We start from the raw sequence: 25,756 nt of genomic DNA on the forward strand, positions 1-25,756 counted from the left end.
GATTATTGGGGAATGTCAGTGAGTGATTCTTGGCATTGGTGCGACAGGGACTGTGCTGAATGTGGGGCTTTCAAGACAGGGCCGCTGGCCAGCAACTGTAGTCTGGCCTGTGCCCATGCCAACATAACAGTGAGCCTGATGCCTCAGCTGGATGATCGTTGGTGCAAGGAGAGAACTGTGGACAACCAGCTGCTCCTCTTTCTGGTGGAGAATGAGGCTGAAGGCAGAGTTATACTGAGAGTGAGACCTCAAGAGAGTGAGTATAGGTGGGAGTACTGTGGGGACAGAAGAGGATGGACTTGGGGACATGGTGAAGAAGGCTGTGGTAAGGGGCAAAGGGACATTTTGGGGAGGGGTGGTGAATCTTGGATGTATTAGATGACAGGCAGAGCTAAGGGTCTGGTTCCGGGTAGAGGAGGTACTCATGGGCACAGGTTGGTAGGCAGTCCTCCTAGGGAAGTTCTAGGCCTCCCCAGGCTCCCTTGGTAAACATTCTTCCACGTTTCAGGAGGATCAGATCACACCCAGGCCATTGTGCTGGGCTGTACCGGGGGCATTGTGGCAGTGGGGTTGGTGCTTGTCCTGGTCTATCGGCTCACCGTGGAAATCTATGACCGGAGAGAGTACAGTCGCTTTGAAAAGGAAAGGAAGCTGCTCAATTGGAACCAGGTGAGCCACCCTTGCTCTCCCTGACACCCTTTTCATATTTCCTGCCCCCAGATCCCTCATCACTTCTTTGTAACTCACAGACCTCTACAGGAGTGGACACCTTCACAGACAACCTTACCTGCACCCTGCTTCATATTCCTCTTACCTAGAACATCCCTCTTGTAGGCTTCATGATTCTGTTCCCTATCCCATAGCTCTTTAATCTTGTGCCTTCTCTTTGTCATTTTCCTGGTCCTGTCTCATCCCTCTCCACTCCATTTTGTTCTCTGTTGGCACCTAAGGTGAAGCCTGTTTCAAGGGAACCTGAGGACTAGGGGATAGGTAAAGGCACAATCAGCCTCCCTTACCGGTTTCTGACACCCTCCTCCCATTTTCCCCAGGATGACAACCCCCTCTATAGGAGTGCCATCACCACCACCATCAATCCTCGATTCCAGGAGAATGACGAGAGCCCACAATAAGCAACTGCTCTCAGGCTGGATTTGGCCCTTCTCCTTAAACCTGACTCGGCAGTCTTCAGGGCTTGCTTCTCACTCTTGTCCCCGACAGTGGCAAAGCTGAGAGGGGCACCCTTGTTAAAGTGCTCCCTACCCAACAAATTTTTGCTTAAATGTGCAGGATAGAAACCCTCCCTCACCTCACATGGCCCAGAGTTCTTCCTAACCCCTAAGGGAGCTGTACCCAAGGCTAAAGCTATTGTGTTGTGCCCCCAGACGGTCAATAGCCCAACTGGACAGCAGGCATTTTCTTTTTGCCTGGTTTGGTAGAGTTCGCCTAGTTGTTTATATTGAGAGCCTTTGGAAAGAACTTCCTTAGCAATTTTCTACCCCTACTCAGGTCCATCTGCACCCTATTGTTATCCCCTGCTTTTCCCCCTTGTTCCTCTATCACATGACCCACTGATATTGCCTTTAAATCCATAGGTGGAGGAGGTATGATGTGGGATAAAAGAAGGGAGGGGGCACAAGTGGGGATGCCAAATTTTCCTTCTCCAACTTGTGATAAAGGCAACCTGAAATGGACCCCTCCCCAGGAAAGGCAGACACTGTAGAAAACCCCCATTTTATTTAAATATTCTAAATATGTCACAAAGGAACATACACTGCACTTTGAATGGTAAAAAGATACAAGTTTATAACATCTTATAAAAACTACCATTTAAAATTTCTTGTCCATCTGTTACTCCCTTCCCGCCCCCCAATAGCAAAATAAGTGTATTAAAAAAAAGGGGGGAGGGTGAGAGTGAAGGGGATGATGAAAATAAAAGCTCCAAGGCCTGTGTAGGATGGTGGGAAGAGGGAGTTGGGAACAGGGGGCCAGGGAGACTACTTTCCCTCTAGCCACCAGGCCAAGGGGCATTATCAGTAGCTAAACAGCCGCTGTGGGCTAGTGAAGGGGTCTTTACGACCCTCAGACGCTGGGGTGGACAAAAAAGGAAGGATAGGGGCTGAAGGAGATATAGGAATTTGGGTAAATGCTACATTGATGTAGCAACTCCCCTATAAACTGGCTCATCTCCCCTTCCTCCCAGCTGCGTTATCTGCAGCACAGAGGAGGGTGGTGAGGATTCAATCCAGGAGTCCTTGCAGTCTTCTGTGGTTTCTTCCATTAGGTGAGGCTCCTAGGCCTGGGTGGGTAGGTGTGCAGCACCCCTCCTTCTATCCACCCACCCCTTCCTCTAAAGTCTTAGCACCCATTGCAACAGAATTAGCCACAGGCTTCCCCCTACATGCCAGTGATGGCTGTGAGCTGTCCTGGCCTGGTCCCTTATCATACACTCATTAGCTCCCTCCCATTCCTTCGGCTGCTCTGGCAAAAGCTGAAGAAGCAGTCTGACTTACAACACATCAGCATATAACCCATTCACATGATTTCCCACTCTTTTCCCTACCCCTGTAAAAAACCTCTGGCCCCCCAAAAATTGGCCTTGCAAGGCAAGGGGGTGGGGTGGGAAGAAGCCTTCCCAGTTTTTAAGAGCTGTTTGTGGTTCACCTTTCTAAATCCATCCTTGCTTCTCACAAGACTCCTCATTGTTGATGTATAAGGAAATCCTAGACCACTGGCAACCCCGGCTCACCTCCCTGACACCCAGGAAGCTGGCTGACATTCAGTAAGACACCCCCTCCCAGGGATCATTCACTGCACAGGGGAGGGGGAATGCATAGAATTCAGGCCAGGGGAAATGGGCGTGAAATTAAAATTGGGATGACTGAGCAAAGTCTTAGATGCTGCCAGCGCAGAATCTGAGCGCCAAGGATCCCTGACTTCATTGAGTCCTTCCCCTTTGGACAAGCAGGATTCCTTCTTTCTCTGGCCCCCAATGTCCATCTATAGGGCGTAACCACAAATTTGCCGCCATACCCCCTGCTCACCAAGTTTCAGGACTACAGGGAACACAAACTCTTCCAGCCCTGCTCTCATCTAGTCCCACCTCCTACTATCCTACCCTATTCACAAGACACAGGTAACTGACTCAACTTTCCCAGACTAAGATGGGAGATAGGGATAGAGAGACTGCCACACTTCCCAAAGAGAGCCCTTAAGAGTCCAAATGGCCATCGTTCAAGAATCCCTAGCTCTCAGCTTAGTCCAGAAACACCAGAGCCTCAGTTTGTTAAATAACAACATCCTCAATATACAAATCCCCTGAAATCACTGAGATGCTGCTCAGTTTCCCAAGAACCCTTTCAGTTTGGGAGAGAGGAGGTGCTTGGCTCAATCTGCCATCACGATCTAATTCTGAAACATCCACACTGGTGTTACACACACATAAACATCTGTAATCGATCAAACTTAGGGGCATGGAACAAGTGGACATGGGGATTAGAGTATTGATTTAAATAGAGTCCACATTAGCTCCATTAGTCATTACAAGCAGCACCCCCCCCTCCCCCATTTAGGGTTGTGGAGGACCATGAGGAGGAAACAGGACCCTCTCTCTCTTTCATTACGAGGAAGCAACTATTGTCATCTCAATACAGTGATAGGACTTGGTGGGTAGGTACAGGGGAAAGATACTCCCCTCCCCACTTCAGGAATGAGATAAAAGGCAGACTCCAGTTTCATTTACTTCTTCAGCAGGTTGTGATCCAACTCAAGTCTAATCTTGACACAGAGTAGCTAGCTGAACTCCTAAGTGGGGACACAGCACTGATCCACTTTTTGGCACCCAGAACTTCCAACCTATCCACTTTGATTTGAACTCCAGTGGCATTGGGGGAAGGCAATCAGAAAATTAGGCTTCATGGAGACCACCCTCAAGATTTAGGATCCCTAAGAAGGGGCGGTGTGTGTGTGCACGTGATCCCCAAGCCTCCTTCCATAGCTTCCTCCAAAAGGCACTTGAGCCAGCCCTATCAAGTATTTGTGTCACACACACTGCTTTAACAGACATGGGCACAACTCTTGCTACTCCACTGAGGGAAAGGAGGTACCTGTCCACTCTTGCTTGTGTCCAACTGCCCCTGCCTCCCAGGGACCGCTTTCTATAGCCCATAGTAAGCTCAGCTGCCAGCCATCTCTGCTTCCCACCTGCCTCAGAGAAAGTGGTGAGGTACAGGGCATGTAAACGCTGAAGGCAAAATGCAACCAGAATGCCACCTGTGGGGGATGATCAGGACAATCATAGTCCCTGTTTTGCCCTAGGGTACCATGCCTTCATGTTATCTATATCCACAGTTCATCTGGTGAAATCACTTTTGGATTAAATATATATGCATATATACACACACATATGCATATATATGTATACACACAAACACACACACGTATATGTACACATATACGCATATGTATACATATACACGCATTCACACACACCCCTTCCCAATTTCCACTCCCATGTAGAGTTCATGGCTGTGTGATCCGCTGTTCTGTCTTGGTCCTGTATCTTGAGTCCCTTTCCATGGCTTAATCAAGGGTTCAGAGATTGGTCAACCCTCCCAGGAATTGCTGGAAAAACCCCTCCAGCTGCCAAAATCTCATTATTTACAGGGCTGTGGCTCTGGTGCCCTGTCCCCTGATGTAGGTTAGGTCTCTGACTCTCCTGGTCCCCTCCTCCATGAAGAGAAGAAAGAAGAGGCATGTGGAAGAGTGGGAGGTGGTGGCACCATCAGAACCAGAGGGGGCAGCATCTTCAGCAAGCTCTTCTGATCCTTCCCACCACCCTGGGCCCCATGCCTAGAGGGAAAATTGCCCATCAAGGGTTTTGGAGTGACACCCTTGGCACATCCGTTTGTGTCTGAGCAAACGATCTGTCCGGGAAAAGCTCTGAGAAGAGAAAAAGGAGACAGTAAACTCATAAGAAGAAAACTGAAGAACCAGTTAGCTGGGCCCGATCTTTTCCAGCCCCAGCCACCTTTCGTTATTCCACCCTGCCCTGACCTGTAGCCTAATATCTGTGCTTTGATGACATTGCACTTGTTTATATGTTATCTAAGTCTGGGGTACTAAATCTCTTATCACACTGGGAAATGTTTGATAGCACGTGTTCCTACTCCCTCTGTATTTTCTTCTAATACCACTTCAAGGCTCTGCACATAGGGGACACAGCAGTTAAACTGACTTTTGCTCAGAAACGTCTCATGGAAGACTAAGAAAAAGGACAATGGGTATCACTACAATAAACACTGTTTCAGTGCTGACACTGGTCAGGTATGAATGGACAGTGCTAATGTCCTCTTTTGTAAGAAGACATTGTAAGAAGACCTAAATTAGGTCACCCTGTGATGCTAATCCCATCATAGTTGAGGGAGATAGGGGGATGTCAGGGTTGAGGAGCCTAGCTTCTTATAGCAAGCAGGGAACTCTGTGTTGACCGCAACCTGAGGAAGGGTAGTGTAACCTATATGGGGTTGGGACCCGCAGTTTAAGAAGCCCTGAAGGGATCTCAAGTGGAAAAAGTTTAAGAAACCCTGGTGTATATCAATGGTAAAGAGGAGTATGTGTTCACGGTGAACGTCGAGAGACTGGGGTGGTACCTGCTGACATCGTTCACACTGGTAGGGTTTCTCCCCACTGTGCACACGTTTGTGACGTTCCAGATGGTACTTCTGAATGAATCGCATATCACATACATCACATTCAAATGGTTTCTCCCCTGGACATGGCAGAGAAAAGACGAACAAGGAAAAGTCAACATGATAGGGACCTTATCCCAGGTACATATTCCTGAGAACTACATCCCCCTTTAACTTTGTACTGACTGCTTCACTCTGGCCCTAGTCAGTGTTCTGAGTGGGGTGGAAAGGTGGAAGACACTCCCCACAAAGGGGCTCAGGTGTGAACTACATCACATCCTCATGTCTTTAGGTGTTCTTCCTCCCATTTCTAACCTTTCTTTTATAAAGTAAGGTCTCTGGGGGTTGGGAGGAGAGGAGAGGTCCTGTGGCCTTGTTTTCACTTAACTATTACAGGGGACCTTTACTTCACACACACACACACACACACACACACACACACACACACACACACACTCACTCTCTCTCTCTCACTCTCTCTCTCACCCACCCTCCTCGTGCGTTAGTGATTATTTTCTCTCCTGAATACAGGCAGAAGGCTTACCTGTGTGAATGAGGATGTGCCTCTTGAGGTGATAACTACTTCTAAAGGCTCCAAAACACTGCTCACAAATAAAGTTTTTTTGGCTCTTCACTTGAAAAGAGCCATTCTGCTCCACAACCACCATCTGGGGGATGACAATCAGGCATGTTACCTTAGGGGGAGCCCCCAGTGTTGGCCTATTCCTAGAAAACCCTATTGTACTGTAGCATCTCCAGTAGTTGCTTGGCTTTAATTTCTTTCTGCTTATACTAAAGATAGTCTTTTTTCTCCATTACTGGGGTCAGGTCAATCCGAGTTTGGAGATGAAGGTAAAACGGTTTATCTTGGCAAATCTGCAACATGAGAGATGATCTGAGGAGTCAAGTCTATGCCTTTCCTAAAGAATCCCACATACTACCTCCTCCTCCTCCTCTGTGTCTTATAACCCAGGTCAGAAAGCAAACAATAGTGATGAGAACAGCAATCCATATAGTTTAAGGCTCACAAAACACTTAACCTCACAGCAACCCGGGAAGTATGTTAAGTATTTTTTTGAGGGGACTTTGGTTTTTTTTTTGTCTTGGGGGGGAAGGCAGGACAGTTGGGGTTAAGTGACTTGCCCAAGGTCACACAGCTAGTAAATGTGGCAAGTGTCTGAGGCTGGATTTGAACTCAGGTCCTCTTGACTCCAGGGCCAGTGCTCTACTCACTGTGCCACCTAGCTGCCCCCCATTGAGGGGACCTTGGTAAAGGGAACTCTTTGGGGTACAATCACGTTCTTCCTATGCAGACTGGCAGCTCTTCTGTGATTAAGAGTGCGAGCATCACTGTCTCCATTTTACTGATAAGGAAACAAGCCCGGAGAGCTTACATAACTTGCCCCTTCGTGATGCTGAAGGAGTCGCGCCTCGAACTCAAGTTTTCTGACTACAAGTCCAATGTTCTTTCCAGCCTGTTATGCTCCTATATCCAATGACTCCCATTTTACGTAAGAGGAAATCAGGGCTCAGAGGGGTGAAGTGCCTTGGTCCAAGAAGCCCAGCAACACATAGCAGTGCGGGGACTTGAGATCAGGTCTCGCTTGCCCACTGATTTGGAGGTGATCTAGACTTCAGGGCAATGATCCTAGCAAAGCAGAGGGGTGAAAGGGATCCCTCAACCCCAAGTGTGCCTGCCCCATTACCTGCCTTTTTAACTTTTTTTGGTGGAGGTGCTTCAACTGTGGCGCTGTCATCTTTTCGGTTTCGCGACTTTTCTCCATCTTTGCGGTGACCCTTTTAAACACAATATCATATTTAAAGCTTTGGTCTGCTCCAAAGAGATAAAAATGGGCAAAGAGACAGGATAAGAAAAGAGGTTCTCACTGTTTTCAGACACATGATTAGCCCCCAAATGAGTCATAGGCGATGGACTCCTCCCTCTTCCCTATCCCAATGATCAGAGAGTGGGGCCTCAGTGGGAACCTCTGTTCTTATCTTCTCACAGCTCCTCAGGCTGTGGCATCCAAAGGTTAGAGGCAGGGAAAAGACCCTCCCTCAGATGTAAAAAAAATGCCCATTTACCCCACCCCAACATGATCAATGGGAACTGGTGGCGCCGAGAAAAGGAAGGGACCTCTCCCTATCTGGCTGAACAAAAGCCCAGAGTTTTCTATGGAAAACCAGGTTGCTCAACTCGCAGTGCTGTACCTGGCCTGAGCACCTCAGCACCTCTGGGTTGCCCGTTCGCTCCCCGTTCTCTGCCTGTTTGCTGGCAATCTGGCTCAGCATCATCTTCTTGCTGGCTGCCGTGGGGACCAAACTCACACCTGCAAGGCCCTCACAGGCTAGGAGACTCGCCTAGATTGGGAGAAGAGAGGTCAGATGACTTGACAGGTTCAACTAATCTTGGTGATGCTCCCTCACCCACACACTGGTACCCTGCTCTGCATAAGCCAACCTCTATTCCAGAAGGGCCTTCCTCTTTCCCAACATCACCAAATACTATCTTTGCTTCCCTTGAAACACAGCTACAAAGCTTACCATTCTTCCTGCCTGAGATGGCTTCTGTTTTTCTTCAAGACATAACTCCTCAGCTTCTTCTAATCCTCACTTGATATTCCCCATTCCCCTTCTCCAGGAAGTCCTTTTTGACTATCCTGGCACATAAGGAGCTCTTATTAACTTGCTTATTAATTGATCCTGACTGATCCTACCAGGAATCAGTCATTCTTTTACTCTGATATGCTTGTTTCATGTTATTTGCTTTGAAAATTGGTTTTTTCTTTTACTTAAAAGGGACAGCTAGGTAGAAAAATGGATAGAGCTCTGGACCTACAGTCAGAAAGGACCCAAATTCTGATCTCAGACACTTACTAGCTACGCTGACTCTAGGCAAGTCACTGAACCTGTTTGCCTCAGTTTGCTCATCTGCAAAATGGGCATATGACCCAGCTCCCAGGGTTGTTGTGAGGTTCAAATGAAATAATTGTAAAGTGCTTAGCATAGTGCCTGGTACTAGCAAGAGCTATATAAATGGTAGCTATTATTATCATATAAGAAGAAACTAAGGAGAACAATGGAGATTGAACACGCAGAACCCTGAGCAGTGACTTGCTCTTTGCCAATAAACTGTATTCTAGAGGTTGTTTTGGTTTAATTGAGTCATGGGCTTGCCCTGAACCACAGTTTAACCCCACTCAGAGCAGTCTGGAGAGATCTTGCTCAGCCCTTGGGTCATCTCCAGTCTCAAAGATGCGGTAAGTAAAGCCAACATTCAGATTTCAGCTGATATGGAAGGGGAAAGGATTATGGGGGAAGAGAAAATAGGGGATGAAAATTCTGCCCCAGGGAAGTCTTCCTATTACCCTGAGAAGAGACCTCATCTCAAGAACCCTCAGATCAGCAATAACTTTCCTCACTACACTGTGGCACACATACTGTTCCCCTCACCCCCCAACAGATGGAGGCAGTGAGGCTCTTGTTCCTATGCTTTTACTCTAACCCGAGGAAGAGGACAGACCTTGAGTAAGCTGCTTATATGTATCTAAGCCTGTTTGTTCAATGATGGGGTTAGAACAGATGATCTCCAAAGGTCTCTTTGAATGATTTATGACTATACTCAGTCTGAACTCATCAACAAGTATTTATTATTGACTATGAGATTATCAGCAAGTACGGGAGACAGCATTTCTATGGTGCCGTTTATATGCCAGGAACTGTGCTAAGAGCCCCACTACAATCCTGGGAAGGAGGGGCTGTTCACCCTCATTTTGCAGTTGAGGAAACTGAGGCAAACAGAGGTGAAGTAACTTGCCAGGGGTCACATAGCTAATAAGTGTATGAGTCTAGATTTGAACTCAGGTCTTCCTGACTCCAAGCCCAGCATCCTATCTACTGTGCCACCCCGCTGATAGGTTTGTCCTATCTCTAATATTGAACTTCCACCATCTTTTGCTATTTTAATATCCTCTCCCAGCACCCAGGGCACTTCCCTGCTCTGCCCAGTCTATATCACTCATTTCTTTACTAGAAGAAACTTCTTTTTGCTGAGCAGTGACTGACTCCAACTTCTCTTCTTCCCCTTTCTTCAGGTTCTGTACACATCCAGGACCTAGGTAATCTCAGTGGGATGAATGCTCTTTCTGACGCGTCTCAATTCCTAACTTTAGATGATTTTTCAGAGTTGCTATGGCCAGAAACATTCAAGACCGTGCAGCCTGGTGCTGAGCTCCTCTGGACCGAGATATGAGACAAGTAATCTATGATTCATCACCAGACCTGCACTTGAAGCCTTTTCCATTCAGTAAAACCCACCAGAGCTGGTACCTAGCTCAGCCTTCAAGAATGGAGGGCGACATTATATCTGGACCAAAAGGAGATTCTGGAGGGGACTTTATTGGAGCTAAGAGTCCGTATGTATGTATCTATATCTGTGCGTGTGTTCGTGCACATGTGCTTTTTCTGGACAACCATCTCATTTTTCCCTTTAAACTGAGAGCTCCCCGAGGCAAGGATAATTACAAAGTAGGGATTTGAAGGCTGGCTATATAATTGTACTTGACCAAATATCATTTCTATCCAGATATATTTTTTCACAACATATTACCTTTATCACTACCCAAATAAGGGGACTAAAAGTCATATGGTCTCTCAGGCATAAAGTGGTGAAGTAAGTTCCTAGCCCTTGTCTTCTACTCTGACCTCCAAAATGGATTGGTTAAGTCCACCTAGCCAATAATAACAGCTAGTATTCACACATCATTTTAAGGTTGGCAAAGTGCTTTATAAATATCTCATTTTATCCTCATAACCACCCTGAGAGGTAGATGCTATTATCAGCACCCCAATTTTACGGAAAAAGAAATCAAATCAGGCAGAGATCAAGTGATCTGCCCAGGATCACACAGCTAGTTTCTGTGACTAGATACGAACTCAGGTCTTGACTCCACCTAAGTTCAGTACACTACCCACTGTGCCACCTAGCTAAAATAAATGGCTCATTGGGACACTGTAAGTATCCCTATTTTGAGGACTGAAAGCCATGTGAGCCCTCAAAGTCATCCTAGTAGGTGAAACTTAACAAATGGGATATGTAGCGTAAGAAACTGAAGTGGATCTAAGGGTGTTCTGAGGCAGCGTGGAAAGAGGAAGGCACCGGGGTAGAAGTAGTTAAGGAAAATAACTCAGACACGTTGTAGTTATACTCGTTAAGCCTGGGGCAAGGAGTTTTCCTCAAAAAGAGGGAAGAAAAGGGTGTTGAAAGCTTTCCTACTTCTGGGTATCTATGCACATACCATTTTCTTCTTGTAAAGAGACCAAAGGCATAACAGAAAGGTAGCAACAAGAACTAATCTGGGACCAACAATACTGTAGAGAAATTACAAGCACCCTGTGATTCTAAAGCTTTTGAAGTTCCATCAGAGGGTTAGCTAAAGAGCCTACCTGAGTACAATGACAAAGTGGGTCTTCTTCCACTTTCCATCAACAAATTACTAAATGTTTATCAGGTGCCTACTCTGTGGGCACAGGGTATAATAGGAATAAAACAGCTCCAAGGAGTTTGTCTTCTACTGGAACAACACATCATATGTATGTGTGTGTAAATACACAGTCAGTATACAGGGAGGTAATATACAGACTGTACGTATATGTGACATGTGTTATATGTGTACACTACAAATTGTGCATCGACAATAAATACAAGATAGTTTAAGAAGATGAGGAACCAAGAGAAGCTTCGTGTAGAATGGGGTAAGCAGGTAACTAGGGATTCAAAGAGATAAGGAAGTGCATTCCAGATATGGGAGGATGGTCATTTTGAAGGGACAGAGATGAGAAATGGTGTACAACGTGTGAAGGACAGCAAGGTCAGTTTGGCTGGAACACTGAATACATGAAAGGGAGCAATGTACAATGACGATGCAAAAGGTCAGCTAGGATCAAGTTGTGAAGTTTCCAAAGGCCGACAGAGAAGTTAACATTTTATCCTAGAGGTAATAGAGACACTGGAGTTTATTGACCAATGGAGTGTCACAGTCAGACCACTGCTTAAGGAAAACAATTTGGCAGCTGCATGGAGGAAGAAATGTAGCGGAGAGATTCTTGAGGCAGCGTGATCAACCAGAAGGCCACTGCTATGGTCCAGGTGAGAGGTACTGAGCACTCGAACTAAGTCAGAGGCTGTGTGAATAGAGACAGAGATGGATGAGAGAGAGGTGGTGGAGTTAGAAAAGGCCTGGAAATGGCTCCTGCAGGTGAGATGTGAGCGGAGTCTTGAAGGAAACCAGGAGGCAGAGTTAAGGAGGAGGAGCATTCCAGGCATGGAAGAGAGCCAGTGAAAAGGCATGCATGCAGGACACGGAGTGTTGTGTTCAAAGAACATCGAGCGGGCCAGTGTAGCTAGACTGAAGGGAAGCAAAGTCAATCAACAGCCAGTTAACAAACTTTTAATAAGCACAAAGTATGTGAAGCACAGAATTGTGCTGGGGATCCCAATCCCCCAAAAAGACAAAAAACAACCCCTCCCTTAACGGAGGGAAAGGTAGAAGGGAACAGAAGATTAAGGGCTTTAAAAAGCAAACAGAGGGAAGAGGGAGTCACTGGAGTTGATGAAGTCTGGAGACATGAGTCAAGACCTGACCTTTGGGAAGACTACTTTGGCTGCTCGGTGGAGAAGGACTGGAGTGAGACAGCAGTTGGGAAGGGGGCATAAGTACAAGTTAGGTGTGGATGATGACACCAAGGTTGTAAGGCTGGGTGACTGACAGGATGGTGGTGCATGCAACCGTCATCAATAAAATTTATTACTGTAATACAGAAGTAATAGTAACAAGGAGGATGGGAAGAGGGCTTGGGAGGAAAGATAACGAGTTCCATTCTGGATTGTTACGTTTGAGATGGCTACGGGATATCTAATTCAAGATGCACAAAACACAGCTGTCATTGATGTGAGCCTGGAAGTCCTCCTGAGGAGAGAGGTTAGAGCTGGATAAACAGATCTCGAATCATCTACATGGAGATGACAGCTGAGTATGTGAGAGCTAATGAGATCAACAAGTGAGTTAAAATAGAGCAATATTTCTCTAACTATGCAGCAAAGAACCCTGAAGTATTCCAAATTTTAAAAAATGAAACATGTGGTTTGTTAATAGGCATTGAAATGATAATTTTAGAGGATTTTACTACAGGGGTTCTGCCAAGTTGTTTTTTACCACTGTGAAAAAGTCTGAGAATCACATATACAAGAAAAAGAGAAAGGGGCTCAGGAAAGAACCTTGGAAAACATTCATTGTTAGTGAGTGTGACTTGGAAGAAGATGCTGCAAAAGAAATTAAGAAGCAGATATCAGATAGGCAGGTGAAGAATCAACAAGAGGGACTGACAATGTCAAAAGTTTCAGAGAAGGTCAAAAAGGATGAGGATCTAGAAGACGCCATTACCCTTGGCAATTAAGAGATTGCGGGTGCCTTTGGAGAGCAGGTTCAGTTGAATGATGAGGTCAAAAGCCAGACTGCAGAGGGTTTAGAGGTTTACAAGAAAGTGAGAGGACAGGCAGTAAAAGCACTGATTGTAGATAGCTTTTTTAAGGTGTTTAGCCAAGAAAAGGAGGACACATATAAGATGATAGCTAGCTGGGATGGATTCAAGTGAAGGTTTTCGGTTTTTTTGTTTTGTTTTTAAAGAATGGGAGAGTCAAGAGAATGTTTGTAGGTGACAGATGCAGTTAGATAGGGAAAGACTGAAGAATAGTGAGAGAGTGGGGATGATAGAGGTGGTCAGTCTGCTGGAGAGGATGGGATGGAATGAGAGCCCTCTTGCATGCAAAGGTATTTGTCCTGGCAAGGAGAAGGGCCATTTCTTCATGTGAGATATGGTAAAGAAGTGGGGGAAGACATGTGAGTGATGTGAGAGAAGACTCTTCTGAATGGCCTCAGTTTCTCCTGTGAAGAATGAAGCAGGGTCCTCCGTTGAGCAACTGGTGAAAGGGGATGCCATGAGAGGTTTGAGGAGAGATGAAAAGATTTTACAGTAACACGGAAAATTCTTAGTGCCATAGGGCACCTTGGAAGACACGTTGTCAATGTAGTCACACAGTCTTGTCCCTAAGAGGCTGAAAAATGGCAGCCTTCTTTGTAGCTGTACACAAGTCCCAATTCAGTTCTGATCTGTGTAAAGCTGCAGCAGTCGTCATGCCTTGTCAGCAAGGATGGTATGGGACTAAATGTCCACTTTGTGGGTTCAGAGGCCAGAGTGAGCTAGCTAGGTGCAGGGTGGTCAGGAGGAAAGAGGGCCACAGACTTGTTGTCTTCATAGTATACAGTATATAGCTGTACACTCCTTGAGGCGAAAGACTGTTTTAACCTTCCTTTGTGTTTTCCCAATGCTTAGCGAAAGATATGAACAAAAGCTTGTTCCTTGATTAGAAGGGAGACATAATCAGAATAATGATTAGTCGGTGGGGGGAGGATTATGAAAACTGTGGTTCCCCTGTAAACTACCTGGAAGTTAAAATGGAAATTGGAACTTTATATATGAGTCCCTTAAAAGGGCTTTCCTAATGATATGACTTCTATTTCACATGTATTGGGAAACTTAAGAGGATTTGGAAAAGCTGACTAAATTCATCATGTCCGAGCATCAATACATTTTTCTAATGAACTTAATACCCCCCTCAAGCAAATTCTCCCCCGCCCCATTCCCCTTTTTACTCATTTACTACCTTCCTCCCACCATTAAAAACATGACTTTTTTGGTATTTTATTAAGAGACAACATGGTACAATGGAGAGTTGGACTTAAAACCAGGACAACTGGGGTTCAAGCCCTGCTTCTGTGACCCCAGCCAAGCAGATTAACCCTTCTCAACACCCCAGGTAACTCTCTAAGATGGCAAGTTGCAGGGAAGGTGCTAGCCTGTATTGGAGATGGAGTTTCCTCATCAGGGAGCTCCTTATACCAATGAAATCACAGGTATCCATTCCCTAACCCTATCTTATTTCAATCACATAATTTTAAAAATTATTGCTGCTATCTTTTGTTTTTGTATTGCTTTTATTACCAAAACTATCCCTCCCCCTTCCATAGCCAGAATGCTATCCCTTGTTTAAAAAAAAAGGGGGGGTTGTTGGGGGAAGAAAATGTAATTCATCATAACTAACCAATGCAGATTTAATCTGACAGTACACAGTGTTGCCCAGCCCTGCAGTTCCCCATATCTGCAAAGATGGGAAGGAGGTGCACTGACTCATTTATTTTGCAAGCTTTTATTGTTCAATGTTAAATCTGCTTGTGTCTATGTGTACAAGCGTATGTGTGTATGAGTCCACCGTTTAAACTTGTGTATGCTGGTATATCAGGTATTAATTTGTTCTGCCAGAGTATTATCCTTTAAAGAAAAAACAGGGGAGGGAGCGAATTTAAGGAGTTAGAAATTGTTTCAGACTCTTCTAACTCTTTATAGGATGAAAAAATGGGGGTGGGGGAGGAGGGAGGAGGAAGGGGCTCTGCAAGGAATTCTAGCACTCTAGAGTTAGAACGAAAAAGGAGACTGACTATATCTTGGAATTAGGAATGGCTTTTCTGGTTTTGGCTAGTAGTGAATTTATCTTTGGATTATAAAATTTGAACTAATAATTTATGGACAGAGAGAAATAATGTTTCACTGCCCAATGTGGTGAAAGCTAAATGATATGACCTGTTTTTGCAATGATGGCAAGTGTTTGTATGAAGGGTTTCTCTTTACAGGAGACCCTAGGGCATCTGAATTATCAGAATATGGTTTGGCAAATGCCATTATGTATTCCAACTTTAATTATATTTTATGTTTTAGTTTAACTGGAATTCTATACAGATTCAATTCTGTGATATATGAACTTGGACAACCCCAAGCATAAATGGAGATAAAATTGTGTACTTAGAAGATTTTAATTCAACTATTTCATTATTTAGGACTATATTTGATTTTCCTGTATTAGAATGAAAATATCTAGACTGAAGCAGAAAGAGTGCTGGACAGTCAGGTGAGACCTGAACTCAAGTCCTGCTGACATGGATTAATTGTAACCTCATTTATAAAAGGAGGCTAGGATTTCCTATACTGCCTAGCTAACCAAGTATTATTAGGAAGTGCTTCATAAATCCTAAAGTGCCACATAAATGTGAGTTTTTATTCTCACATCAGTGGCATATAAGATCGTAGTTACCATGGAAGGTATTTGGTAGGAAATGGGACCTAATTCATGCAGGTGCTGAAAAAGGCATCTAACGCTATGCTCACTGGTAGGTTTAAGGAAGCCATGATGTGGCTCCATTATGAGAATAAGTATGCTGTATTTCATCTGCGTGAATAATGTAGACACACACAGAATGCAATTATGCTTCAGAACAACCAACTGATCACCAAGTATTTATTAAGCACCTACTGTAAGTTTAATTATATCATTAGGGCTGAAAATTATTGGGCTGTGGCTACAGTGGACGGGCACAAAGTCTGACAGCGCTTAGAGTGCCCATGATGGGTTTATCTAGGATCCTTCACTTTTCTTGTGGCATGAACCCCTCTGGTAGTCTGGTGAAATCTACAGACCCCTTCTCAGAATAATATTTTTAAATGCATACAATAAAATACATAGGATTACAAAGAAAACAATGATATTAAAATGTAGTTATCTAAATATTAAAAAAACCACACACGTGAGTTCTCAGATCCCAAGTTAAGAACCCCTGATCTAGAGAATTTTCTGTAGGTTGGGAAAGACTTTGCAAGCTGTTTCTCAGAGATTCAGGAATCATTATGAAGCACACATCAACTTCTGAATAACAGTAAGGAAGTACTCGGTACCATTCTATTGTCTTTTTCATTCTCCCCTCTTATGCTGCTTGGTTGTGATTTTGATTTCTGTACTTGGTGTTTGTGACTGTTGAAGCTGTTTAGGCCCAATGTCCAGTTTGATGTGAGACTTGGTTTGCCATGGCACATAAATAAGAGGTATCTGATAGGTGATATGCATGAAAGGCAGGAGTGGGTGAACAGGATAAGAAAATGAATGATAATATCTCCATTTGCGCCTACATGTTACCTTGTCCGGATTACTACTGGGTTTTTATTTTTATGCCATTTTGACACTGTTACGGTTATTACTATGAGATGACTGAAATAATACTGCTAACATGACTAAGATTCTCTCGTTCCATTGTTTTTCATTTGTTAATGACAAAAAAAAAATAGACATTTTCAGATAGCATTTTAGAGTTTGGTCCAGAGTAACTCACTAGATCCTCACAATAACCCGAGGTGGTATCATTATGGCCCCTTTTACAGCTGAGCACACTACGGTTTAGAAAGGGGTCATGACCTACGTGTGACCACCCTGTTTGTGTCAGAGGTATGCTTTGAACCTAGGTTCTGACTCCAGGTTCAGCTCCAGATCAAGCCAGCTCTGACCAAAATTTGTAGAGAGAAACTTACGGTCTAAGAATAGTTTCACTCAAAGTGGACAATACACGAACACAAATCTTCACAGAGAACACACTGAATTTTAGGGGACAGAGAAGCCATAAAAGGATAATGAATTATATGTTGGGCCCTTACGTGGATGTGGTAATTGGTTTTTGTTGTTGCTCAGTCATTTCAGCCATATCTGACTGTTCCTGATCCCATCTAGGGTATTCTTGGCAAATATACTGGAGTGGTTTCCCATTTCCTTTTCTAGCTCATTTTTTACAAATGAGGAAACTGAGGCAAACGGTTAAGTGACTTACCCAGGGTCAAACTGTTAGTAAGAGTCTGAGGCTGGATTTGAACTCATGAAAATGAGTCTCCCTGATTCCAAGCTCAGTGCTCTATCCACTGCACCAGCTAGCTGCCCAAATTAGTTTAGGAGCAAGGGATAATTAGGTTGCTGGAAGCAAAGACAAGACTGCTTTGAGACTTGCCCCTAATAACCAACGATAGTCACAATAAAGTTGGGAGCTGGGGGATTATGAGAGTGACCTTGTAGGGCAGTTAGGTGTCACAGTAGACAGAGTACCAGCCCTGGAATCAGGAGTACCTGAATTCAAATTGGGCTGTGTGACCCTGGGCAAGTCACTTAACCCCGATTCTTTCCTCCTCCCCTCCCCCCAAAGAAAAGGAGAGAGAGTGGCCTTGAAAATACCAACTCCAAGAAGGAAAGGAAACACTAAATTCAACTGTGGCTTCTACATGCCAGTGGTCATACTAAGGACCTGAGTCCAAGGTAGAGGATTGAGGCCAGCTGAGAATTAAGTTGCTATTTTCCTATAAAGTACCTAAGCAATAATAGTAGTGAAGCAAATGCTAGAAAGATTCAGCATTGTAAACAATTTTCTTCTCTCTGAATGTATGCTTTTAGCAACTTCATCAGCAAATTATCATATCCCATAGATCATATGCCTTTCAGGGCAAACTGTGGCTGCAAAGATTTGAACACCTAAGAGAGATTTAGAGACAGAAGAGACCCTGGTGGTCAGTGGCTAAATGATTAATCAGAAATACTCTTAGAGGGTAGCAGAGGTACTTATTAGTGACTAAGTAAGGTACATGATTAGTAAAGGCCTAAGAAAGAAGGCACACAAGAAATTATAGCTGTCTGGACAATCTTAAGGGTTCTTCTACTCCATCAAAGGGGATGGATTAAAGAGATACTAAAATTGCCAAGTCTTTCTTCTTGTAGTAAGTAGAAATCCATATTGCTTGAAAGTAAAGACAATTTTAAAGACAAAACTGTAGTACAGGCAGAGACAGGTGGCTTAAGCAGGCTGTTCTTTGGGGGCTGAAGTACACATCTCCCTGTACCTGCTGAACACAGTCTGGCCAGTAAAACAGATTGTACGGAAAAGTCAGAGTTAGTTGAAAATGCATCCTTTCCTAAGGTCGTCTTCACCTTCAAAACCCTGTTTAAAACTAGTCTCCCTTTCTGGAATTACCCCCTTATTAATGTTATTAGACTATAACCAATAATAATGATGGTTTACAATTATATAAGTCTTTTACGTCTTCATCTCACTCCACCTTCACAACAATCCCATGAGATACGCTACAATTATTAGTTACCGTTATTCCCATTTTACAGATGAAGAAACTGGGGCGTAAAGAGCTTACCAAAGGTCACATGACAAGTCAGTATCTGAGGAAGTATATAAAATTCTCTTACATCCAACTCTGGTGTTTTTTCCACTCACCCACCATAATTCCCTGATCATACTTCTACTCTCCTTAGCAGGTGAGGACTCAATTTACACCTTATCTGCACTTACCTATGTGTTGCTTTCTAAGCATTACATCTGTGCCTGGGCATATGCCTTATTTGCTTTGTTTGACTAGGAGCTCAGTGAAGGTAAAGACTTTAGATTGCCTCTCTTCCTTTCTCTAGGCCAGCATTTCCCAACTTCTAGCCACAAGTCCATGGCAAATTTTTGCTTGTATGGCAGAAAAATCTTTGCAAAGTCCTCTGTTTAGAAAATTTTTTAACTTTAAAAATGGACCCCTTCATCACCCTTCCCATCCCCATCCTCTAAGGTACCTACAACCTCACTGTTGAGGCTGCAGGGAGCTGGACCATCTTCAGGAGAAAATTTACATATTTTACCAGTCCAAAGTATAGTTCTGATAGGGAAGTATTTCTCTAGCTCTCCCCTTGGGCCCAGCACAGCACTTGGCTCACCCATGTAGGATGACATCGAACACAGCACAGAGCCCACAGTCTGGTGTGGCATAGATTTAAGAGCACTCTAGACTGCCTTACCTGAGCCATGTCGCCCACTTCACTTAACTTGATCCAACAGTTCAAGAGCTTCTTACTCCTTTGGTTAGTGGGTATTCAGAGGGAACTATCGACATTTCACTGTGGTCTCATCATTTCATGTTCTCTGCATGCCCTTGTTGCCATACTGAGAGGCCTTGGGCTGCCGCTGGAACTCAGCGCCCTCCAAAGGGAAGATGACGTCCCAACAATTGGTCTCTCTAACCTCAGTTGCCGTTTTCTAAGGGGCTCCTGCCCGTTCTCAGAATAGAATGAAAACCTGCAGTCTTCAGTGTTCAGCTCAAGTCTCTGGAGGTAGCTTTGAATCTGTATCAGAAACCTGAAACTAGAAAGTGAGACGAGGGTTACTGAGATCTAGCTGCTGAGAAACGGACAATAGTATCACAGGGTGGAATTATTTTATGAGTTCTACGAAAGCTCACACAGACGAGTCATGTTAAGCTGGGCATACATAGATCATTAGAGCTGCAGAGGATGTTAAAAATCACCTAATCCAACTTCCTCATTTTATAGATAGGAAACTAAGGCCCAGAGAGGTTACCTGTCCAAGAAACAATGTTATAACCAGGAATCAAAATTTAACTCCCAGCAAATCAGCTAACAAACGTTTACTAAAGCCCCTAATGTGTCAGGTATTGCTCTGGGTGCTAGAAAGATGAAGATTCTGCCCTCAAGGAACAGTGACAATCATAAGAAATAACAAATAAATAGAAAGTAAGTAGAAAGTAATTTTTAGGGGGAGGGAGTAACACACAACTGACAGAGGTATTTAGGAAAGGCTTCCTGTAGGAGGCATGTGAGCAGAGTTCTGAAGGATGCTAAGAAGTTTTACAAAGAAGTGGAGATGAAGAGGGAGAAAATTCCAGGCCTGAGGGATGGTCCATGCAGAGATAAAGATAGGTGAAGGATGTTATGTGTGAGGAACAGCAAATAGGCCAGTCTGGCCTGCCTGGAGAGTGCAGAGGGGAGCCAAGGGATAGATGAGTCTGAAGAGGTAGTCTGGAGCCAGACTGGGAAGGGCTTTAATGGCCAGACAGAACAGTCTGCACTTTATCCTAGAAGCAACAGGGAGCCACAGTGCAGTAGGATTTCTTGACCTGTGATGCATGTAAAGAGGTGTGTGTGTGTGGGGGGTCTGTGAACTTACATAAAAAAAGAATTACTTCTTTATTTCAATACAGTTAGTTTCCTTTGTAATAATACTGCATTTTATTTTATGCATTCAACATTATTCTGAGGAGTCAGTGGGCTTCACCAAAGGGGGTCCATAACACAAAAAAAAGATTAGGAACTCCCATACTGGAGCTTTTTGAGCAAGGATGTGTTAGGGTCAGACCCATGCTTAGGGCCTTACTTTGACAGCAAACTGAAGGATGGTTTGGAGATGGGAGGGACCAGAGCCCAGTCAGGAGGAGGTTACTGCAGTAGTTCAAGGGGATATGGGTTCGAACTAGGGTGGTGACCATATCAGTGGAGAGACAGGGTCAGATGTGAGAAATGCAGGGAAGGCAGAATTCACAAGACTTGGCAAAAATGACTCTTAAGTCATTTAACCTGGGTGACTGAAATGGGCAGTTAAGAAGAGGGTGTGACTGTCAAGGAGAGGGGACAATAAATGAAATCTATTTTGGACATAGATGAAAAGGACCTCAAAGGCCATCTTGCCCAGCTCTTCACTTTACAAATGAAAAAAAAAAACAACAAAAAAACACGTGTAGGAAGATTAAGTGATTTTCCCAATTTCATATGAGTTTGAGAAATCTACAGGCTATACAATTAGAAATGTCCAAAAGGCAGATGGTACTCAAGATGAAAGGAGGAAGAGGATGGATGTGTAAGTTTGGGAGTCATCGGCAGAGAGATAAATGAGCTCAAGGGAGCTTCTGAGGTCAGTTAAGACTATAGAGAAAAGAGCAAAGGGATGATCAGACAGGCCGAGAAATACCACCCCCCCCCAAACCTAGAGCGTCCAGGAAGAAAGCAGTAAATGCTACACAGCACCAGAAGGAAGAGGGCCGAAAAAGGTCAAAGGATTTGGCAATTTGGTAGCCACAGGTGCCTTTGGAGGGAAGAACTTCAGTTGAAGGATGAGGCCATATTGCAAGGAGTTGAGACAGGGAAGGAAGTAGAGATAGAAGTACCGTTCTTGTTTTTCCCTACAAGTTTGGTGGTGAAAAGGAAGAAATAGGACATCGCTTTACGGGACTGTAGGGTCTACAGATTTTTTTTAAAGGGGAGGGGGTCACTCGTGCTCCTTCCTCTACTCCACACTGTTATCTATCACCCCATCCTTTAGTTTGAAAATGACTTGTGGTTGGCCCGGGATACAATTAATTCTATCCTTTCCATGTGACAGATGCCGGGGGTGAGGGGCTTGACAGGCGGTCTGCCGGCTAGTTAAGGACGTGCAAGGCTGCAGGGGTTCATCCCCCTAGCCTTCTCCCCGGGTCAGGAGGGAGATGGGCAGCAGGAATGAAATTAACCCCTTCCTCCTGGGACGACCAATGCCCTCGAGGCTGGAGAGGCAGGTCCCCCGGGGAGGTGCTCTGGTCCGGCGTCTCGCACACAAAGCAGCGGGGAGAGGTGGGGGGAGGGGGAGCGAACAGACCCAGGGAGCTTTGGAAGGATCCCCGGCAGCGGCGGCTGCTGCCGAGAAAAGTTTCTGGGAAGAGTCGGTAGGCGGCCGGTCAAGCGGTCAGGCGGAAGTGGGACACGGCCCGCAGGCTGGGCCGCACGTGGGTGCAGGCTCCCCCAGCCGGGCCGCAGGGGGTGCGGAGACGCAGCTGGCTGCCCGAGCTCCCCGGGGCAGGCGGCCGGCGCGCAGAGGATGGGCGCGGGTCCGCGAGAGTGCAGAGGGAGGCGAGCGGCCGGGCTGCGTGCTCGCGCCCGAGGCTCCCCCTACCCTCCCGCCCCCTCGGCCCAGCGACGAGGCCGAGCACGCGCGCGCTCCGGCAGGATTGGCCAGGCCCCGGGCCGGGGGTGTAGGGTGTCGGGAGGGGGGTGGGGAGAGAGAGAGGAGTGCGCGCGCGCTGCCATCCTCCGCGGCTCCTACTGCTCCTCCTCCTCCTCCTCCCCCGCCTGCTCCGCACGCGCCCGCGCTTCTCCCCCGCGGCCTGCGAAGGGGCCTGAGGCGCAGTCGTCTGCCTGAGCCGCGCTTTGCTCCCCGGGACGAGCTCTTACCTGCCGGGCGCAGCCTCCAGCAGTGTTCCCGTACGGGAGAACCCCTCCCCCAGTGCTCACTCTCCGGTGCCAGCCCCGCCGCTGCCGTTGCCCCCGCAGGGACCGAGGCAAGTTTACAAACACCAGCCCGGGGCCCGTTTCCCCGGAAGCACTTTCCCCCTCCCCCTCGTCCTCTCCGCCGAGCGGCGGCATCCACTTCCGGGCCCAGCCGACTCGGGTAGGAGAGAGAAAGCGGGAGGAAAGAAAGCTGTAGGGCCGGAGGTGCAGCCTGGGAGGCGGGATTAATGGATTCAGGGCGGGAGCGCACATGCGCAAAGGAAGAAAGGGTCTATCCCGGCAGCCATCTTGGTAGAGGGCATCTGAGTGGGTCACGTGGACAACAGAGGGGGCGGGGCCAGGGTAATTGGCAACAAAAGTGACTAACAGTGAAGGGCTGTAAAAGTTGTTGGGAAACAATTCTAGAATGCATCCAAGGTTCTATTCTGCCACTTCGTCCTGATAATCGCTCTCCCAGAATCCTTCATTGTTCAATATGATAGCTAGCATTTAGCATTTAAACATAGAAGGGGAAACTAAAGAGCTAGCTTTCCTTCTCCCTCTCCCCCCAACCTCTCAAAGTTGAGGCTGGATGACCCCTTGTCAGAAATGTTGTGTGTAGAAGGAGTTTGTGGTCATGCCGTGATTAGGCTGGATAACCTAAGATCCTGCGGCTAGTGCTTGTTTCCCGCTTCTCTTGGAACCCCCGACCTAGGGTCGCTCAACCTGGGGTCTGTGAACTTGTTTTATGAGTATTTCCATAACTGTTTCAATGTAATTGTTTTCCTTTGTAACATTTTATTTTGTGACTTTGAAAACGTTTTTCTGAGAAGGCGTTGGTAGGCTTTGCCGCCAGACTACCAAAGGGGCAGGAGTATTTATACTAAGTTACTACTTGTACGTGTTGCATTCTATTTTCCCACCCGTTATCCTCTGTGCCTGGACTGCCCTCCCTCCTCTTTGAACCCCTGGTTTCTTTCGAGCTTTAGCTCAAGCATTGTCTGACATCAGCATGAGTTTTCTTTGACCATCTTTCCCCATCCTCCCCTACCCGCAAGCTGAGAGTGCATTTCTCTCTCTTTTTTCTTTAAATCTGCCAGAAATAATTTTATTGAATTTAACAGTGTACAGAGTGCTTGTCCTAAAGTCAGGAAGACTCATCTTTGTGAGTTCAAATCTGGCCTCAGACTCTTATTAGCAGTTTGACCCTGGGTAAGTCACTTAACCCTGTTTGCCTCAGTTTCCTCATTTGTAAAAAATGAGCTAGAAAAGGAAATGGCACACCACTCCGGTATCTTTGTCAAGAACACTCAAAACGGGGTCCCGAAGAGTCAGACACAACTGAAATAACTGAACGACTACAACGTGTCCAAGTTTTTCTAGCTCCGAGAGAAAGATGTCCAAAAATGGCAGTCTTCCGCGTCCTCCGATATAACTCTCTGCCCTAAGATGATTTGACGTAACATTTATAGGACTCTAGAAAAAAAGAAAAGATCATAATATGTTAAAATGTAGCTTTGGGTTAACATTCTGGAACGACTCAATCCCTTCCTGCACCACTCCCTTTAAGTACTTCAAAGTTCAAAAAAGAAGACAGTGTCCTTACTTGGGTCACTAGGCACCCACTGTGGGAGGGAAGGCAGTGATACCATCTAGACAAGAGTTAAGTTTGGTTATGACGCTTACTCCATTTCACAGGAAAGCCCTAGCCTTTGTGCTTTCAACTTTCCTAAAACTAAGAGTCTGGAAAGAGTTTTCATCTGGAGAAATTTCTATTTCTAGAGAAACTAAAAAATAAGGTTTTTAATATGCTTTTACAAATTCTCCCTTTTTTGCTTTGGCACCATTTGAAACATAGTCTATACTTATTAATTTTAATTTTGTACTTGCTCACCAGTAGCAAGATACATTGCTCTAGTTGGTCCAAAATATGGACCAGTATCCCTCTGTTTTTCCTTTTCAAACGGCAGCAAGGCAGTAGGACGACAAGGGCCATTCTCAATTCTGTGACTATATACCAAGTGGTCTATTGGGGTTGGGACACTACTGTGAATTGGATACAGAAAACATTTTATCCAGTGCTGTTACCTTTTGGAGATTTCGAATCCATAATTGTATTCTCCCTACATAGCTATCATTCTCATCATGAGAAGTACTTGCTATTGTCTCATCAAGTACTACAACTACATCCTCAGCTCAGAATTTTGTGCACGATGCAACTGGCTGGTTTTAAAGATCAGAAAGTCCACTAATTCCCTATTCCATGAGTTATTCCAGGAGCACTCACTTCTGCTCCTGGGTGGGTGGGAGGGAGGGGAGGTTGAGCCCTTCCCCTCCCTAATACAGCCTTCCCAGTGTCTAAGAGTCAATGCCCAGACTCCCTTCATGGGGCCAGTAGGTGCATTATGATTCTCCCAAAAGCTTACTTTGCTTCTGCTTTGCATGTGTCTTATACCTGTATGTGTGCTTGTTATCTTACCGTTGAAATATAAGCTCTTTGAGGGCAGGGACATTTGGTTTTTGTCTTTGTGTCCACCTCAGTGCCTGATAGGTAGTAGGTCCTTATATGCTTGTTGGTAGAAAAATAAATCTAAACTTCTCTCTTACAAATCTTTGCGGGGGGTGTGGCTCATAGTCTACTGTTGTTCTCCTCTCTGGAGAGCTCCTTTTAAAAATAGAGCTCTTGGAGGTTTACAAAGTACTTTACATATGTTATCTTATTTGATCCTTAACCATAACATGGTAAGGTAGGTATTATTATCTACATTTTACTGGTGAGGAAATGGGTCAAGAGGGGTTAAATGCCTTGCCCTTGGGTCACTGAGAGTCCAAGACTGGATTAGATTGCTGGCCTTCTTATCTCTTAAGTCTAACACTCTAACACTGTACCACCTAGCATTTTGTATTAATATAACTTTTTTTTACATCAGCTACATTTCCCAGTGCAGTCTTTCCCTCTCCCAAATAGCCAACTCCTATAACAAAGAATAAAAAAAAAGGAGAGAAAAAATTTAGCAAAACCAATCTATACATGAAAAAAGGCTGAAATATATGTAATGTTCCATATCAG

At 45.2% G+C, this 25,756-nt stretch overlaps 3 protein-coding genes across 5 annotated transcripts in view; 2 read left to right on the forward strand and 1 right to left on the reverse strand.

The window, feature by feature from the left end:
• ITGB7 (integrin subunit beta 7) overlaps nucleotides 1-1,737 on the forward strand; it is a 20,597-nt gene extending 18,860 nt beyond the window's left edge. For all 3 annotated transcript variants that reach the window (XM_036761621.1, XM_036761622.1, XM_036761620.1), the window contains 3 exons: nucleotides 48-256; nucleotides 509-669; nucleotides 1,050-1,737. In XM_036761621.1, the coding sequence (XP_036617516.1) occupies nucleotides 48-256; nucleotides 509-669; nucleotides 1,050-1,130 (451 nt within the window). In that variant the 3' untranslated portion in view covers nucleotides 1,131-1,737. The remainder of the gene's footprint in view (nucleotides 1-47; nucleotides 257-508; nucleotides 670-1,049) is intronic.
• ZNF740 (zinc finger protein 740) lies at nucleotides 1,718-23,015 on the reverse strand. Its single transcript, XM_036761629.1, has 7 exons — nucleotides 22,651-23,015; nucleotides 19,453-19,795; nucleotides 7,899-8,048; nucleotides 7,398-7,484; nucleotides 6,232-6,355; nucleotides 5,649-5,767; nucleotides 1,718-4,938 (listed from the first exon to the last, which is right to left on the reverse strand). Exons 2-7 carry the CDS (start codon nucleotides 19,459-19,461, stop codon nucleotides 4,849-4,851), a joined length of 579 nt encoding a protein of 192 aa, XP_036617524.1. The 5' UTR covers nucleotides 19,462-19,795; nucleotides 22,651-23,015; the 3' UTR covers nucleotides 1,718-4,848.
• CSAD (cysteine sulfinic acid decarboxylase) overlaps nucleotides 22,517-25,756 on the forward strand; it is a 35,641-nt gene continuing 32,401 nt past the window's right edge. Inside the window, exon 1 of the mRNA XM_036761623.1 lies at nucleotides 22,517-22,757. The gene's annotated coding sequence lies outside the window, so the exon portion shown is untranslated. The remainder of the gene's footprint in view (nucleotides 22,758-25,756) is intronic.

Source organism: Trichosurus vulpecula, chromosome 5 (assembly GCF_011100635.1).
Source record: "Trichosurus vulpecula isolate mTriVul1 chromosome 5, mTriVul1.pri, whole genome shotgun sequence".
NCBI lineage: Eukaryota > Metazoa > Chordata > Mammalia > Diprotodontia > Phalangeridae > Trichosurus > Trichosurus vulpecula.

Bases quoted from the DNA above. Each gene is read 5' to 3' on its own strand.
- ZNF740 (XM_036761629.1), bottom strand. The intron at 7,485-7,898 runs GTACAGCACTGC...TGTGTTTAAAAG, and splicing joins TGCTGAGGTGCTCAGGCCAG to GGTCACCGCAAAGATGGAGA. The intron at 5,768-6,231 runs GTAAGCCTTCTG...TGCCATGTCCAG, and splicing joins GCACATCCTCATTCACACAG to GGGAGAAACCATTTGAATGT.